Genomic DNA, 16,355 nt, shown 5'->3' with positions numbered 1-16,355 from the left:
TTGATGGACTAGAGGATATGGTGTTGATGGACTAGAGGATATGATGTTGATAGACTAGAGGATATGGTGTTGATGGACTAGAGGATATGATGTTGATGGACTAGAGGATATGGTGTTGATGGACTAGAGGATATGGTGTTGATAGACTAGAGGATATGGTGTTGATGGACTAGAGGATATGGTGTTGATGGACTAGAGGATATGGTGTTGATGGACTAGAGGATATGGTGTTGATGGACTAGAGGATATGATGTTGATAGACTAGAGGATATGGTGTTGATGGACTAGAGGATATGGTGTTGATGGACTAGAGGATATGGTGTTGATGGACTAGAGGATATGGTGTTGATAGACTAGAGGATATGGTGTTGATGGACTAGAGGATATGATGTTGATAGACTAGAGGATATGGTGTTGCTGGACTAGAGGATATGGTGTTGATGGATTAGAGGATATGATGTTGATGGACTAGAGGATATGGTGTTGATGGACTAGAGGATATGGTGTTGATGGACTAGAGGATATGGTGTTGATGGACTAGAGGATATGGTGTTGATAGACTAGAGGATATGGTGTTGATGGACTAGAGGATATGATGTTGATGGACTAGAGGATATGGTGTTGATAGACTAGAGGATATGATGTTGATGGACTAGAGGATATGGTGTTGATGGACTAGAGGATATGGTGTTGATGGACTAGAGGATATGGTGTTGATGGACTAGAGGATAAGGTGTTGATAGACTAGAGGATATGGTGTTGATGGACTAGAGGCTATGGTGTTGATGGACTAGAGGATATGGTGTTGATGGACTAGAGGATATGGTGTTGATGGACTAGAGGATATGGTGTTGATGGACTAGAGGATATGGTGTTGATGGACTAGAGGATATGGTGTTGATGGACTAGAGGATATGGTGTTGATGGACTAGAGGATATGGTGTTGATGGACTAGAGGATATGGTGTTGATGGACTAGAGGATAAGGTGTTGATAGACTAGAGGATATGGTGTTGATGGACTAGAGGATATGGTGTTGATGGACTAGAGGATATGGTGTTGATGGACTAGAGGATATGGTGTTGATGGACTAGAGGATAAGGTGTTGATAGACTAGAGGATATGGTGTTGATGGACTAGAGGATATGGTGTTGATGGACTAGAGGATATGGTGTTGATGGACTAGAGGATATGGTGTTGATGGACTAGAGGATATGGTGTTGATGGACTAGAGGATATGGTGTTGATGGACTAGAGGATATGGTGTTGATGGACTAGAGGATATGGTGTTGATGGACTAGAGGATATGGTGTTGATGGACTAGAGGATATGGTGTTGATGGACTAGAGGATATGGTGTTGATGGACTAGAGGATATGGTGTTGATGGACTAGAGGATATGGTGTTGATGGACTAGAGGATAAGGTGTTGATGGACTAGAGGATAGGGTGTTGATAGACTAGAGGATAAGGTGTTGATGGACTAGAGGATATGGTGTTGATGGACTAGAGGATATGGTGTTGGGGTTGATGGACTAGAGGATATGGTGTTGGTGTTGATAGACTAGAGGATAAGGTGTTGATGGACTAGAGGATATGGTGTTGATGGACTAGAGGATATGGTGTTGGGGTTGATGGACTAGAGGATATGGTGTTGGTGTTGATGGACTAGAGGATAAGGTGTTGATGGACTAGAGGATATGGTGTTGGGGTTGATGGACTAGAGGATATGGTGTTGATAGACTAGAGGATATGGTGTTGATGGACTAGAGGATATGATGTTGATGGACTAGAGGATATGGTGTTGATGGACTAGAGGATATGGTGTTGATGGACTAGAGGATATGGTGTTGATGGACTAGAGGATATGGTGTTGATGGACTAGAGGATATGGTGTTGATGGACTAGAGGATATGGTGTTGATGGACTAGAGGATATGGTGTTGATGGACTAGAGGATATGGTGTTGATGGACTAGAGGATATGGTGTTGATGGACTAGAGGATAAGGTGTTGATAGACTAGAGGATATGGTGTTGATGGACTAGAGGATATGGTGTTGATGGACTAGAGGCTATGGTGTTGATGGACTAGAGGATATGGTGTTGATGGACTAGAGGATAAGGTGTTGATAGACTAGAGGATATGGTGTTGATGGACTAGAGGATATGGTGTTGATGGACTAGAGGATATGGTGTTGATGGACTAGAGGATATGGTGTTGATGGACTAGAGGATATGGTGTTGATGGACTAGAGATAGACTAGAGGATATGGTGTTGATGGACTAGAGGATATGGTGTTGATGGACTAGAGGATATGGTGTTGATGGACTAGAGGATATGGTGTTGATGGACTAGAGGATATGGTGTTGATGGACTAGAGGATATGGTGTTGATGGACTAGAGGATATGGTGTTGATGGACTAGAGGATATGGTGTTGATGGACTAGAGGATATGGTGTTGATGGACTAGAGGATATGGTGTTGATGGACTAGAGGATATGGTGTTGATGGACTAGAGGATATGGTGTTGATGGACTAGAGGATATGGTGTTGATGGACTAGAGGATAAGGTGTTGATGGACTAGAGGATAGGGTGTTGATGGACTAGAGGATAAGGTGTTGATGGACTAGAGGATATGGTGTTGATGGACTAGAGGATATGGTGTTGGTGTTGATAGACTAGAGGATAAGGTGTTGATGGACTAGAGGATATGGTGTTGATGGACTAGAGGATATGGTGTTGGGGTTGATGGACTAGAGGATATGGTGTTGGTGTTGATGGACTAGAGGATAAGGTGTTGATGGACTAGAGGATATGGTGTTGGGGTTGATGGACTAGAGGATATGGTGTTGGGGTTGATGGACTAGAGGATAAGGTGTTGATGGACTAGAGGATATGGTGTTGTGGTTGATGGACTAGAGGATATGGTGTTGGGGTTGATGGACTAGAGGATATGGTGTTGGTGTTGGGAGTTAGAGCAGAGTTGAGTAGATATGAAGAGAGTGTGAAAGACGAGAGAGAGAGATAAGAAAGGACACTAGACTCAGTCAGTGCGTTAGTCAGGGAAGGGGGTTGGGTATTCAAGAAATAATTGAGGACAATGAGGAGGATAAGTAGGCAGAAATGGGGAAGTGGAGGACTATGATGTGTCAGCTCAGTGGTAAAGGACTATGATTGGTCAGCTCAGTGGTAAAGGACTATGATTGGTCAGCTCAGTGGTAAAGGACTATGATTGGTCAGCTCAGTGGTAAAGGACTATGATGTGTCAGCTCAGTGGTAAAGGACTATCATTGGTCAGCTCAGTGGTAAAGGACTATGATTGGTCAGCTCAGTGGTAAAGGACTATGATTGGTCAGCTCAGTGGTAAAGGACTATGATTGGTCAGCTCAGTGGTAAAGGACTATGATTGGTCAGCTCAGTGGTAAAGGACTATGATGTGTCAGCTCAGTGGTAAAGGACTATGATTGGTCAGCTCAGTGGTAAAGGACTATGATTGGTCAGCTCAGTGGTAAAGGACTATGATTGGTCAGCTCAGTGGTAAAGGACTATGATTGGTCAGCTCAGTGGTAAAGGACTATGATTGGTCAGCTCAGTGGTAAAGGACTATGATTGGTCAGCTCAGTGGTAAAGGACTATGATTGGTCAGCTCAGTGGTAAAGGACTATGATGTGTCAGCTCAGTGTTCCCGCCACCGTCTCTTATGACGGAAAAGAGCTTCTGGATATTCAGAACAGCGATGACTCACCTCGAACTGGACAGATATGTTTTCTCCAATGAGTCTGACGCGAAGGATATGCTGTTTTCCCGGACCAGGCTCAAAGTCAAGGTAATTGAGGAGGATACAGTGCATTTGGAAAGTATTCGGAGCCCTTGACTTTTTCCACATTTTGTTATGTTACAGCCTTATTCTAAAATTAATTCAAAACAACAATAACAAAAATAATCATCAATCTACACACAATACCCCATATTGTAGCAATGTATTAAAATATATATATATATATACGTAAGTATTCAGTCCCTTTACTGTGAGACTCGAAATTAATATATATATATATATAATATAATATATGCCATTTAGCAGACGCTTTTATCCAAAGCGACTTACAGTCATGTGTGCATTGAGCTCAGGTTCAACCTGTTTCCATTCATCATCCATGAGATGTTTTTACAACTTGATTGGAGTCCACCTGTGGTAAATTCAATTGATTGGACATTATTTGGAAATGCACACACCTGTCTATGTATGGTCCCACAGTTGACAGTGCATGTCAGAGCAAACAACAAGCCATAAGGTTGAAGGAATTATCCGTAGAGGTCCAAGACAGGATTATGTTCGAGGCACAGATCTGGGGAAGGGTACCAAAAAATGTCTACAGCATTGAAGTCCTTCTGTAACTCAGTTGGTAGAGCATGGCGCTTGTAACGCCAGGGTAGTGGGTTCGATCCCCGGGACCACCCATACGTAGAATGTATGCACACATGACTGTAAGTAGCTTTGGATAAAAGCGTCTCCTAAATGGCATGTATTATAAGATCCCCATAAGATCCCCAAGAACACAGTGGCCTCCATCATTCTTAAATGGAAGAAGTTTGGAACCACCAACATTCTTCCTAGACTGAGCAATCTGGGGAGAAGGGCCTTGGTCAGGGAGGTGACCAAGAACCCGATGGTCACTCTGACAGAGCTCCAGAGATCCTCTGTGAAGATGGAATCACCAATCATGTCTTCATGGTAGAGTGGCCACACAGAAGCCACTCCTCTGTACAAGGCATATGACAGCCAAAAGGCAACTTAAGACTCAGAAACAAGATTCTCTGGTCTGATGAAACCAAGATTGAACACTTTGGCCTAAATGCCAAGCATCACGTCTGGAAGAAACATGGCACCATCCCTACGGTGAAGCATGGGGGTGGCAGCATCATGCTGTGGGGATGTTTTTCAGTGGCAGGGAAAGATGAACGGAGCAAAGTACAGAGAGATCCTTGATGAAAACCTGCTCCGCTCCAGAGTTCTCAGGACCCTATGCACAGAACCAAGTAAATGCAGAAGTGGATTCGGGACAAGTCTCTGAATGTCCTTGAGTGGCCCAGCCAGAGCCCGGACTTGAACCTGATCGGATATCTCTGGAGAAAACTGAAAAAAGCTGTGGAGTGCGACGCTCCCCATCCAACCTGACAAAGCTTGAGAGGATCTGCTGGGAAAGAATGGGAAAGAATGGGAGAAACTCCCCAAATACAGGTGTGCCAAGCTTGTAGCGTCATACTCAAGAAGATTTGAGGCTGTTGTCGCTGTCAAAGGTGCTTCAACAATGTACTGAGTAAAGGGTCTGAATACTTATGTAAATATGATATTTCTGTTTTTTTATTTGTAATACATTTGCAAAAAATATAAACTTGTTTTTGTTTTGTCGTTATTGTAATGACGTTCGTCTGTTGTAAGAAGAGAGTCAGACCGAAATGCAGCGTGTAGGTTACTCATGACTTTAATGAATGAAAACAGTACATGAAATAACTGAATTACGAAAACAACAAACGAAACGTGAAACTAATTACAGCCTATCTGGTGACTACTACACAGAGATAGGAACAAACACCCACAAAATACAACGCGAACTCAGGCTACCTAAATACGGTTCCCAATCAGAGACAACGACAAGCACCTGACTCTGATTGAGAATCGCCTCAGGCAGCCAAGCCTAACTAGACACACCCCTAATCAGCCGCGATCCCAAATATTACAAACCCCAATGCGAAACACAACATATAAACCCATGTCACACCCTGGCCTACCCAAACATATAACAAAAACACAAAATACAATGACCAAGGCGTGACAGAACCCCCCCCCCCCCCCTAAGGTGCGGACTCCCGGACGCACCTCAAGAGCATAGGGAGGGTCCGGGTGGGCGTCTGTCCATGGTGGCGGTTCTGGCTCGGGACGTGGACCCCACTCCATTAATGTCCTAGTTCCTCCCCTTAGTGTCCTGGGATCATCCACCTTCTCCGCCGACCATGGCCTAGTAGTCCTCACCCAGATCCCCACATAACTGAGGGGCAGCTCGGGACAGAGGGGCATCTCGGGACCGAAGCAGCCCGGGACCGAAGCAGCCCGGTACTGAGGGGAAGCCTGGTATTGAGAGGAAGCCCAGTACTGAGAGGAAGCCCAGTAGTGAGAGGAAGCTCAGTACTGAGAGGAAGCCCGGTACTGAGGGGAAGCCCAGTACTGAGAGGAAGCTCAGTACTGAGAGGAAGCCCAGTACTGAGAGGAAGCTCAGTACTGAGAGGAAGCTCAGGCAGGTAGTAGGCTCCGGTAAATCCTGGCTGGCTGGTGGAACTGGATGATTCAGGTTGTCTGGCCGATCTAGAAGATCTTGGCAGACTGGCACTTCTGGCGGATCCAGGCAGACTGGCGACGCTGGACCGACTGGCGGCGCGGTGCAGACTGGCGGCGCTGGGCAGACCTGGTGGCACTGGGCAGACTGGCGGCGCTGGCGGCGCTGGGCAGACTGGCGGCGTTGGGCAGACTGGGAGCACTGGGCAGACTGTGAGCACTGACGGTGCTGGGCAGACTGGGAGCACTGGCGGAGCTGGGCAGACTGGGAGCACTGGCGGTGCTGGGCAGACTGGGAGCATTGGGTATTGTGTGTAGATTTATGAAGGAAAAAAACAATTGAATCCATTTTAGATGAAGGCTGTAACCTAACAAAATGTGGAAAAGGTCAAGGGGTCTGAATACTTTCGAAATGCACTGTGTCGACAACATTGACCCCACAGTGACCGTACGTACATAACCCAACCAGAAGCCATGGATTACAGGCAACATTCGCAATGAGCTCAAGGCTAGAGCTGCCACTTTCAAGGAGCGGGATATTAATCCAGACACGTATAAGAAATCCTGCTATGACCTCAGATGAACCATCAAACAGGCAAAGCCATCAACACAGGACTAAGATTGAATCGTACTACACCGGATCTGATGCTCGTCGGATGTGGCAGGACTTGAAAACTATTACGTTCTACAAAGGGAAACCCAGCCGCGAGCTGCACAGTGACGCGAGCCTACCAGATGAGCTAAATGCCTTTTATGCTCGCTTCGAGGCAAACAACACTGAATGTATGAGAGCACCAGCTGTTCTGGACGATGTGTGCAAGACCATTAAACCGGTTAACATTCACAAGGCCATGGGGCCAGACGGATTACCAGGACATGTACTGTGAGCATGGGCGGAGAAACTGGTAAGAGTCTTCACTGACATTTTCAACCTCTCCCTGACAGAGTCTGTAATACCTACATGTTTCAAGCAGACCACCATTGTCCTTGTGCCCAAGAAAGCGAAGGTAACCTGCCTAAATGTCTACCTCCCTGTAGTTCTCACGTCTGTAGCCATGAAGTGCTTCGAAAGGCTGGTAATGGCTTACATCATCAACGTCATCCCGGAGACCAACTCAAATTCGCATACCGCCCCAACAGATCCACAGATGATTGCAGTCTCTATTGCACTCCACACTGCCCTTTCCCACCTGGACAAAGGAAACACCTATGTGAGAATGCTGTTCATTGACAACAGCTCAATGTTCGACACCATAGTGTCCACGAAGTTCATCACAAAGCCAAGGACCCTGGGACTAAACGCCTCCCTCCGCAACTGGATCCTAGACTTCCTGACGGGCCACCTCCTGGTGGTTCAGGGTAGCCTAGTGGTTAGAGCGTTGAACTAGTAACCAGAAGGTTGCAAGTTCAAATCCCTGAGCTGACAAGGTCCAAATCTGTTGTTCTACCCCTGAACAGACAGATAACCCACTGTTCGTAGGCCGTCATTGAAAATAAGAATTTGTTCTTAACTGACTTGCCTAGTTAAATAAAGGTAAAATTAAAAATTAAAAAATTAACAAGCATAGGTAACAACACATCTGCCATGCTGATCCTCAACACGGGGGCCCCTCAGGGGTGCATGCTCTGTCCCCTCCTGTATTCCCTGTTCATCCATGACTGCGTGGCCAAGCACGACGCCAACACCATCATTAAGTTTAGGCAGTGGTAGGCCTGATCACAGACAACGATGAGACAGCCTATAGGGAGGAGGTCAGAGACCTGGCAGTGTGTTTCCAGGACAACCTCCTTCAACGTGATCAGGACAAAGGAGATGATTGTGGACTTACAGGAGAAGGAGGACCGAGTTATACAAAATTCCATAGTAAATACTTCATGGTCGATGGCTACTACAGTGTTGTATTGTAAACTGTAGTATTTTTGCATGTAGGCTGCTATGTTAAATACCCGATGGAACTCTGAAATATTCACATAATAGCTGGATATACCTACAGTATATTTCTCACTGAAATGATATGTATCTTTCTGCATTCCAATGCAAGTTGTAGAAGGCAACACAAGTAGTCTTACAAGTGTCAACACAACGTTCTTACGTCCTGCCCCTCACACACACCCGTGTTGGTCTTTCCCATCAGTGAGAAGGTGTGGAAGGTCTTATCTGATTGGCAGACCTCCAGGAAGGAACAATGGAAAGTACCATTAGCCTAAGGTGGAGGGAACCTGGCCTGATTACCAACGAGATGAGACAGAATTCAAATGATAGCACTGTATTTCTGTACACAGGGCCTTCAGATTGTATTCACACCCTTTTCACTTTTTCCACATTTTGTTTCATTTAGATTTAGATTTATGTTTTTAGAAATGTTTACAACTTAATTTTAAAAAAGTAAAAGCTGAAATGTCTTGAGTCAATAAGTATTTAACTCCTTTGTTGTGGCAACCCTAAATATGTTCAGGAGTAAAAAGTGGACTGTGTGCAATAACAGTGTTAACCAGATGTTTTAATGACTGCCTCATCTCTGTACCCTACACAATTATCTGTAAGGTCCCTCAGTCGAGCAGTGAATTTTATACAGAGATTCAACCACAAAGACCAGGGAGGTTTTCCACTGCTTCACAAAGAAGGTCACCGATTGGTAAAAAATAATGACTTAGAATATGTGGACAACTATAAATACCTAGTTGTCTGGTTAGACTGTAAACAAACAAATACCTAGTTGTCTGGTTAGACTGTAAACTCTCCTTCCAGACTCATATTGAACATCTCCAATCCAAAATTAAATCTAGAATCTGCTTCCTATTTCGCAACAAAGCCTCTGTCACACACACCGCCAAATTTAACCCTGTAAAACGGACAATCCTACCGATCCTTGACGATGTCATTTACAAAATAGCCTCCAACACTCTACTCAGCAAACTGGATGAAGTCTATCACAGTGCCATCCTGTTTTGTCACCAAAGCCCCATCAGCCACCCACCACTGCGACCTGTATGCTCTCGTCGGCTGGCCCTCACTACATATTCATCGCCAGACCCACTGGCTCCAGGTCATCTATAAGTATTTGCTAGGTAAAGCTCCGCCTTATCTCAGCTCACTGGTCACCATAGCAACACCCACCCGTAGCACGCAGGTGTATTTCACTGGTCATCCCCAAAGCCAACACCTCCTTTGGCTGCCTTTCCTTCCAGTTCTCTGCTGCTAATAACTGGAACGAATTGCAAAAATTGCTGAAGTTGGAGACTTATATCTCCCTCACTAACTTTAAGCATCAGCTATCTGAGCAGCTTACCGATCACTGCATCTGTACATAGTTCATCTGTAAATAGCCCATCTGTAAATAGCCCACCCAATCTACCTACCTCATCCCCATATTGTTTTATTTACTTTTCTGCTCTTTTGCACACCAGTATTTCCAGTATTTCTACTTGCACATCATCATCTACTCATCTATCACTCCAGTGTTAATCTGCTATTATTATATTATTAATAAAAATATTCCAAAACATAATACTGCAAAAATGTGGCAAAGAAATTAATATTATGGCCCTTACAAAGTGTTATGTTTGGGGTAAATCCAACACATCACATCACTAAGTACTACACTTCATTTTTTCAAACATGGTGGTGGTTGCATCATGTTATGAGTATGCTTGTCATCGGCAAGGACTAAGGAGTTTTTTAGGATAAAAATAAACGGAATGGAGCTAAGCACAGCAAAAATCCTAGAGATAACCTGGTTCAGTCTGCTTTCCAACAGACACTGGGAGACAAATTCCCCTTTCAGCAGGACAATAACCTAAAACATGAGGCCAAATATACGCTGGAGTTGCTTAACAAGACAACACTGAATATTCCTGAGTGGCCTAGTTATAGTTTTGACTTAAAATCGGCTTAAAAATCTATGGCAAGACTAGAAAATAGTTATCTAGCAATGATCAACAACCAACTTGACAGAGCTTGAATCATTTTTTCAAGAATATTGTGCAAATATTGTACAATCCAAGTGTGCAAAGACCATAGAGACTTATCCAGTAAGACTCACAGCTGTAATTGCTGTCAAATATGATTCTAACATGTACAGTATTGACTCAGGGGTCAGATAGGTGAGAAAAAAAAAGTATTTAATCGATTTTGAATTCAGGCTGTAACACAAGTCAAAGGGTTTGAATACTTTCTGATTGTATCTTAATGGAGGGTCACAGCTATTACAATACTGTGTCATCTGAGGGTTTTCCTGGTAAAAAGATTGTATGGGAACCTGGCACAGATTATCAATAGTAGCATTCAAAAACACCAAATACACTGGACAAAGGACGCTGGTTTGACCCTGTGTCTGTCGTCAATGTATTTGGGTCAAGTTATCAGACTCAGTGATAACCAGGACCAGGAACTAGTTGTCCTGTTAGAACGTGAACCTTCGCCCTAGTCTGAGGTCCTGAATGCTCTGGACCAGGAACTAGTTGTCCTGTTAGAACGTGAACCTTCGCCCTAGTCTGAGGTCCTGAATGCTCTGGACAAGGAACTAGTTGTCCTGTTAGAACGTGAACCTTTGCCCTAGTCTCAGGTCCTGAATGCTCTGGACCAGGAACTTATATTGTATATACACATAGATGTTTATGGACGGCGCCTTCGTCCATTCAGACCCCTTGACTTTTTACACATTGTGTTAAGTCACAGCCTTAATGTAAAATGGAATACTTTTTTCCCTCATCAATCTAAACACAATACCCCATAATGACAAAGCAAAGCACAGGTTTTCAGAATTTTCTAACAGGTCGTTGTCCTGTTAGAACGTGAACCTTCGCCCCAGTCTGAGGTCCTGAATGCTCTGGAGCAGGTTTTCATCAATGATCTCTAAGTACTTTGCTAAGTTCATCATTGCCTCGATCCTGACTAGTCTCCCAGTCCCTGCTGCTGAAAAACACCCCACAGCATGATGTTGCCACCATCATGCTTCAACGTAGGGATGATGTCACTAGGCATTCAGGCCAAGGAGTTAAATCTTGTTTCTCATAGTCAGAGTCCTTTAGGTGCCTTTTGGCAAACTCCAAGCGGGCTGTCATGAGCCTTTTACTTAGGAGTGGCTTCCGTCTGGTCACTCTACCATAAAGACATGATTGGTGGAGTGCTGCAGAGATGGTTGTCCTGGAAGGTTCTCCCATCACCACAGAGGAACCATCAGGTTCTTGGTCACCTCTCTGACCAAGGCCCTTCTCCCACGATTGCTCAGTTTGGCCTGGCGTCCAGCTCTAGGAAAAGTCTTGGTGGTTCCAAACTTCTTCCATTTAAGAATGATGGAGGCCACTGTGTTCTTGGGGACCTTCAATGCTGTAGAAATGTTTTGGTACCCTTCCCCAGATTTGTGCCTTGACACAATCCTGTCTCGACGCTCTACGGACAATTCCTACGACCTCATGGCTTGGTTTTTGCTCTGACATGCCGTGTCAACTGTGGGAACTTATATAGACAGGCATGCGCCTTTCAAAATCATGTCCAATCAATTGAATTTAAAAACATCTCAAGGATGATCAATCGAAACAGGATGCACCTGAGCTCAAGTTCGAGTCTCATCGCAAAGGATATATAATAATGTCTAAAAAAATGTCTAAAAACCTATTTTCGCTTTGTCTTTATGGAGTATTGTGTGTATAGTAGTCCATTTTAGAATAAGGCCATAACGTAACAAAATGTTGGAAAAGTCAAGGTGCCTGAACACTTTCCAAAGGCACAGTGGTCTAAGACACAGCGGTCTAAGGCACAGCGGTCTAAGGCACAGCGGTCTAAGGCACAGCGGTCTAAGGCACAGCGGTCTAAGGCACAGCGGTCTAAGGCACAGCGGTCTAAGGCACAGTGGTCTAAGGCACAGTGGTCTAAGGCACAGTGGTCTAAGGCACAGCGGTCTAAGGCACAGTGGTCTAAGGCACAGTGGTCTAAGACACAGTGGTCTAAGGCACAGTGGTCTAAGGCACAGTGGTCTAAGGCACAGTGGTCTAAGGCACAGTGGTCTAAGGCACAGTGGTCTAAGACACAGTGGTCTAAGGCACAGTGGTCTAAGGCACAGTGGTCTAAGGCACAGCGGTCTAAGGCACAGCGGTCTAAGGCACAGCGGTCTAAGGCACAGCGGTCTAAGGCACAGCGGTCTAAGGCACAGCGGTCTAAGGCACTGTATCATCAGATGAAACAGTATGATGATCAGAACAGGCAGAACTTGATTATACTGCATAAAAATGTCTTCCTCCCTGCCTTTCTCCCCATCTTCCTCCCTGTCTTCCTCCCTGTCTTCCTCCTTGTCTTCCTGTCCTTCTCCCTGTCTTCCTCCCTGTCTTCCTCCCTGCCTTTCCACCATCTTCCTCCCTGTCTTCCTCCCTGTCTTCCTCCTTGTCTTCCTGTCCTTCTCCATGTCTTCCTCCTTGTCTTCCTCCCTGCCTTTCCACCATCTTCCTCCCTGTCTTCCTCCTTGTCTTCCTGTCCTTCTCCCTGTCTTCCTCCCTGTCTTCCTCCCTGTCTTCCTCCCTGTCTTCCTCCTTGTCTTCCTGTCCTTCTCCCTGTCTTCCTCCCTGTCTTCCTCCCTGTCTTCCTTCCTGTCTTCCTCCCTGTCTTCCTTCCTGTCTTCCTCCTTGTCTTCCTGTCCTTCTCCCTGTCTTCCTCCCTGTCTTCCTCCCTGTCTTCCTCCCTGTCTTCCTCCCTGTCTTTCTTCCTGTCTCCCAGACACTCACATGCTGAGGACCATGACACCAGAGAACATGTGTCACATGACCTCGCCGCCGCTCCCCCCGCACGGCCATGGCTATCCAAACATGCACCGGGACATGTACCTAAAGCCTGAGCCAATGATCTCGCAGTACCCCATTGGTCCCACCTCCAGTGGGAGTTGCCAGGACCTGCAACAGAGCCAGATGCTGCATCAACTATTGCAACACCCACAACAGGGACCAGAGTGAGTGATCAATCAACAAATGAACCAATCAATCAACCAAACAATTAATGAATTGTAAACATCTGCGGTTGTGAAGGGGAGGAGGAAGAAGATAATGGGATAATGTACAGACTGTTTAAACTGTAGATAATGTGATCCTGTAGATACTGACATACTGTAGATACTATAGATAATGTAAATACTGAGATACTATAGATACTGTAGATAAATGCAAATACTGAAATACTGTAGATACTGAGATGCTGTAGATACTGAGATAATGTAGATACTGTACATGCTGAGATACTGTAGATACTGTAGATACTATAGATAATATAGATACCATAGGTAATGTAGAAAATGTAGTTCATGTAGATACTGAGATACTGTAGATACTATAGATAATGTAGCTCATGTATATACTGAGATACTGTAGATACTGAGATACTGTAGATACTGTAGATACTACAGATACCATAGATAATGTAGTTACTGTAGATACTGTAGATTCTGTAGATTATATAGATTCTGTAGATACTGTAGATACTATATATACTGTAGATACTGCGATACTGTAGATACTGTAGATACAGAGATACTGTAGGTACTGAAGATACTGAGATACTGTAGATACTGAGATAATATAGATACTGTAGATACCGAGATAATATAGATACTGTAGATACTGAGATAATATAGATACTATAGATACTATAGATACTGAGATACTATAGATAATGTAGATACTGTAGATACTCTAGATACTGCAGTAGTTACTGCAGCACCCATAACCATGGCTAGAGTGAGTGATGGGTGTAGAAGGGAATGATGAAAGGAGGATGGGAGTGGGGAGGGAGGAGGGATGGAGGGAGGTAGGTAGGTAGGAATGAATTGCTTCACCATCTACTGCAGCAGTGGAAGGTGGTTCATGGAGGGAGGAATGGAGGGAGGAATGGAGGGAGGAATGGAGGGAGGAATGGATGTAGGAATGGAGGGAGGAATGGAGGGATTAATGGAGGAATGAATGGAGGGAGGAATGGAGGGAGGAATGGAGGGATTAATGGATGGAGGAATGGATGGAGGAATGGATGGAGGAATGGATGGAGGAATGGATGGAGGAATGGATGGAGGAATGGAGGGAGGAATGGAGGGATTAATGGAGGGCGGAATGGATGGAGGAATGGAGGGATTAATGGAGGGATTAATGGAGGGCGGAATGGATGGAGGAATGGAGGGATTAATGGATGGAGGAATGGAGGGATTAATGGATGGAGGAATGGAGGGAGGAATGGATGGATTAATGGATGGAGGAATGGATGGAGGAATGGAGGGAGGAATGGGATAGAGGAATGGAGGGAGGAATGGAGGGAGGAATGGAGGTAGGAATGGATGGATGGAGGAATGGATGGAGGAATGGAGAGAGGAATGGATGGAGGAATGGAGAGAGGAATGGAGGGAGGAATGGATGGAGGAATGGGGGGGAATGGAGGGAGGAATGGATGGAGGAATGGGGGGGAATGGAGGGAGGAATGGAGGGAGGAATGGATGGAGGAATGGAGGGAGGAATGGATGGAGGAATGGAGGGAGGAATAGATGGAGGAATGTCAGCTGTAGCAGAGGGTGTGATCAGGAGAAAAAGAGATGAATGGTTTTCTGGAAGACCAGAGAGGGGTGCCCTCCATCTCGTGTTTCAGTTGATCAATCAATCTTGATCTCTGGATGAAAATGATTACGTTCCGAACATGTGTTTGTGTTTGTGTGTGTGTTTACAGTGGAATAGCAGTCCACCAGGCAAAGAAGAGGAAACATGCTGGCAGTCCTGACAGCACCCGGAACTCTCAGATCCTCACAGGTATCATCAAACAAGAGCCAGGTAGGCAGGCATATCTTTGTCTGTCTCTCTCCCTCTTTCTCTCTCTCTGTCTCTCTCTGACGGTCTTATTTTGTCTTTCTCCGTCTCTCTCTCTCTCTCTCTCTCTCTCTCTCTCTCTCTCTCTCTCTCTCTTTCTCTCTCTCTGTCTCTCTCTCTCTCTCCTTCTGACTTTCCCCCATTACCTCATTCTTATATCCAAACATATTGTCATATGCATACGCTCGCACATTAATAAAAAAATACACCTTTAGGTATAAAATACACCTTTAGGTAACATCAGGCCACAGTGGCCTCCCTCCACTTTTCCCTGTTCTGTTGCCTTGGCAACATGTTGGGAATTAAAGAAGAAAGTCACACAGTCTATGTGTACAATGTAATTAGTAAGCATAATCATCATGACATCATGACATCATAACCATCATAACCATTATAACCATCATGACATCATAATCATCATGACATCATGACATCATAACCATCATGACATCATAACCATCATGACATCATAACCATCATGACATCATAACCATCATGACATCATAGCCATCATGACATCATAACCATCATGACATCATAATCATCATGACATCATGACATCATAACCATCATGACATCATAACCATCATAACCATCATGGCACCATGACATCATAACCATCATGACATCATAATCATCATGACATCATGACATCATAACCATCATGACATCATAACCATCATAACCATCATGGTATCATGACATCATAACCATCATAACCATCATGACATCATAACCATCATGACATCATAACCATCATGACATCATAACCATCATGACATCATAACCATCATAACCATCATGACATCATAACCATCATAACCATCATTAACATCATAACCATCATGACATCATAACCATCATGATATCATAACCATCATGACATCATAACCATCATGACATCATAGCCATCATAACCATCATTAACATCATAACCATCATGACATCATAACCATCATGATATCATAACCATCATGATATCATAACCATCATGACATCATCATGACATTTCTTTTATAACCAGTCATGCATACATCACGTATGGGTGGTCCCGGGAGAACCCACATCATGACATCATGACATCATAACCATCATAACCATCATGACATCATAACCATCATGACATCATAACCATCATGACATCATAACCATCATGACATCATGACATCATAACCATCATGACATCATAACCATCA

At 44.5% G+C, this 16,355-nt stretch overlaps 1 protein-coding gene across 1 annotated transcript in view; it reads left to right on the top strand.

The window, feature by feature from the left end:
- Positions 1 to 16,355, top strand: part of myrf (myelin regulatory factor) — a 108,476-nt gene that overhangs the window by 34,915 nt on the left and 57,206 nt on the right. Inside the window, 2 exon segments of the mRNA XM_046297264.1 lie at positions 13,043 to 13,271; positions 15,023 to 15,123. Of these exon segments, the coding sequence (XP_046153220.1) occupies positions 13,043 to 13,271; positions 15,023 to 15,123 (330 nt within the window).

Source organism: Oncorhynchus gorbuscha, linkage group LG01 (assembly GCF_021184085.1).
Source record: "Oncorhynchus gorbuscha isolate QuinsamMale2020 ecotype Even-year linkage group LG01, OgorEven_v1.0, whole genome shotgun sequence".
In the NCBI taxonomy this organism is placed as follows: Eukaryota; Metazoa; Chordata; class Actinopteri; order Salmoniformes; family Salmonidae; genus Oncorhynchus; species Oncorhynchus gorbuscha.
The sequence above is the reverse complement of the archived record's forward strand: the minus strand, read 5'-3'. Positions and strand labels throughout refer to the sequence as shown.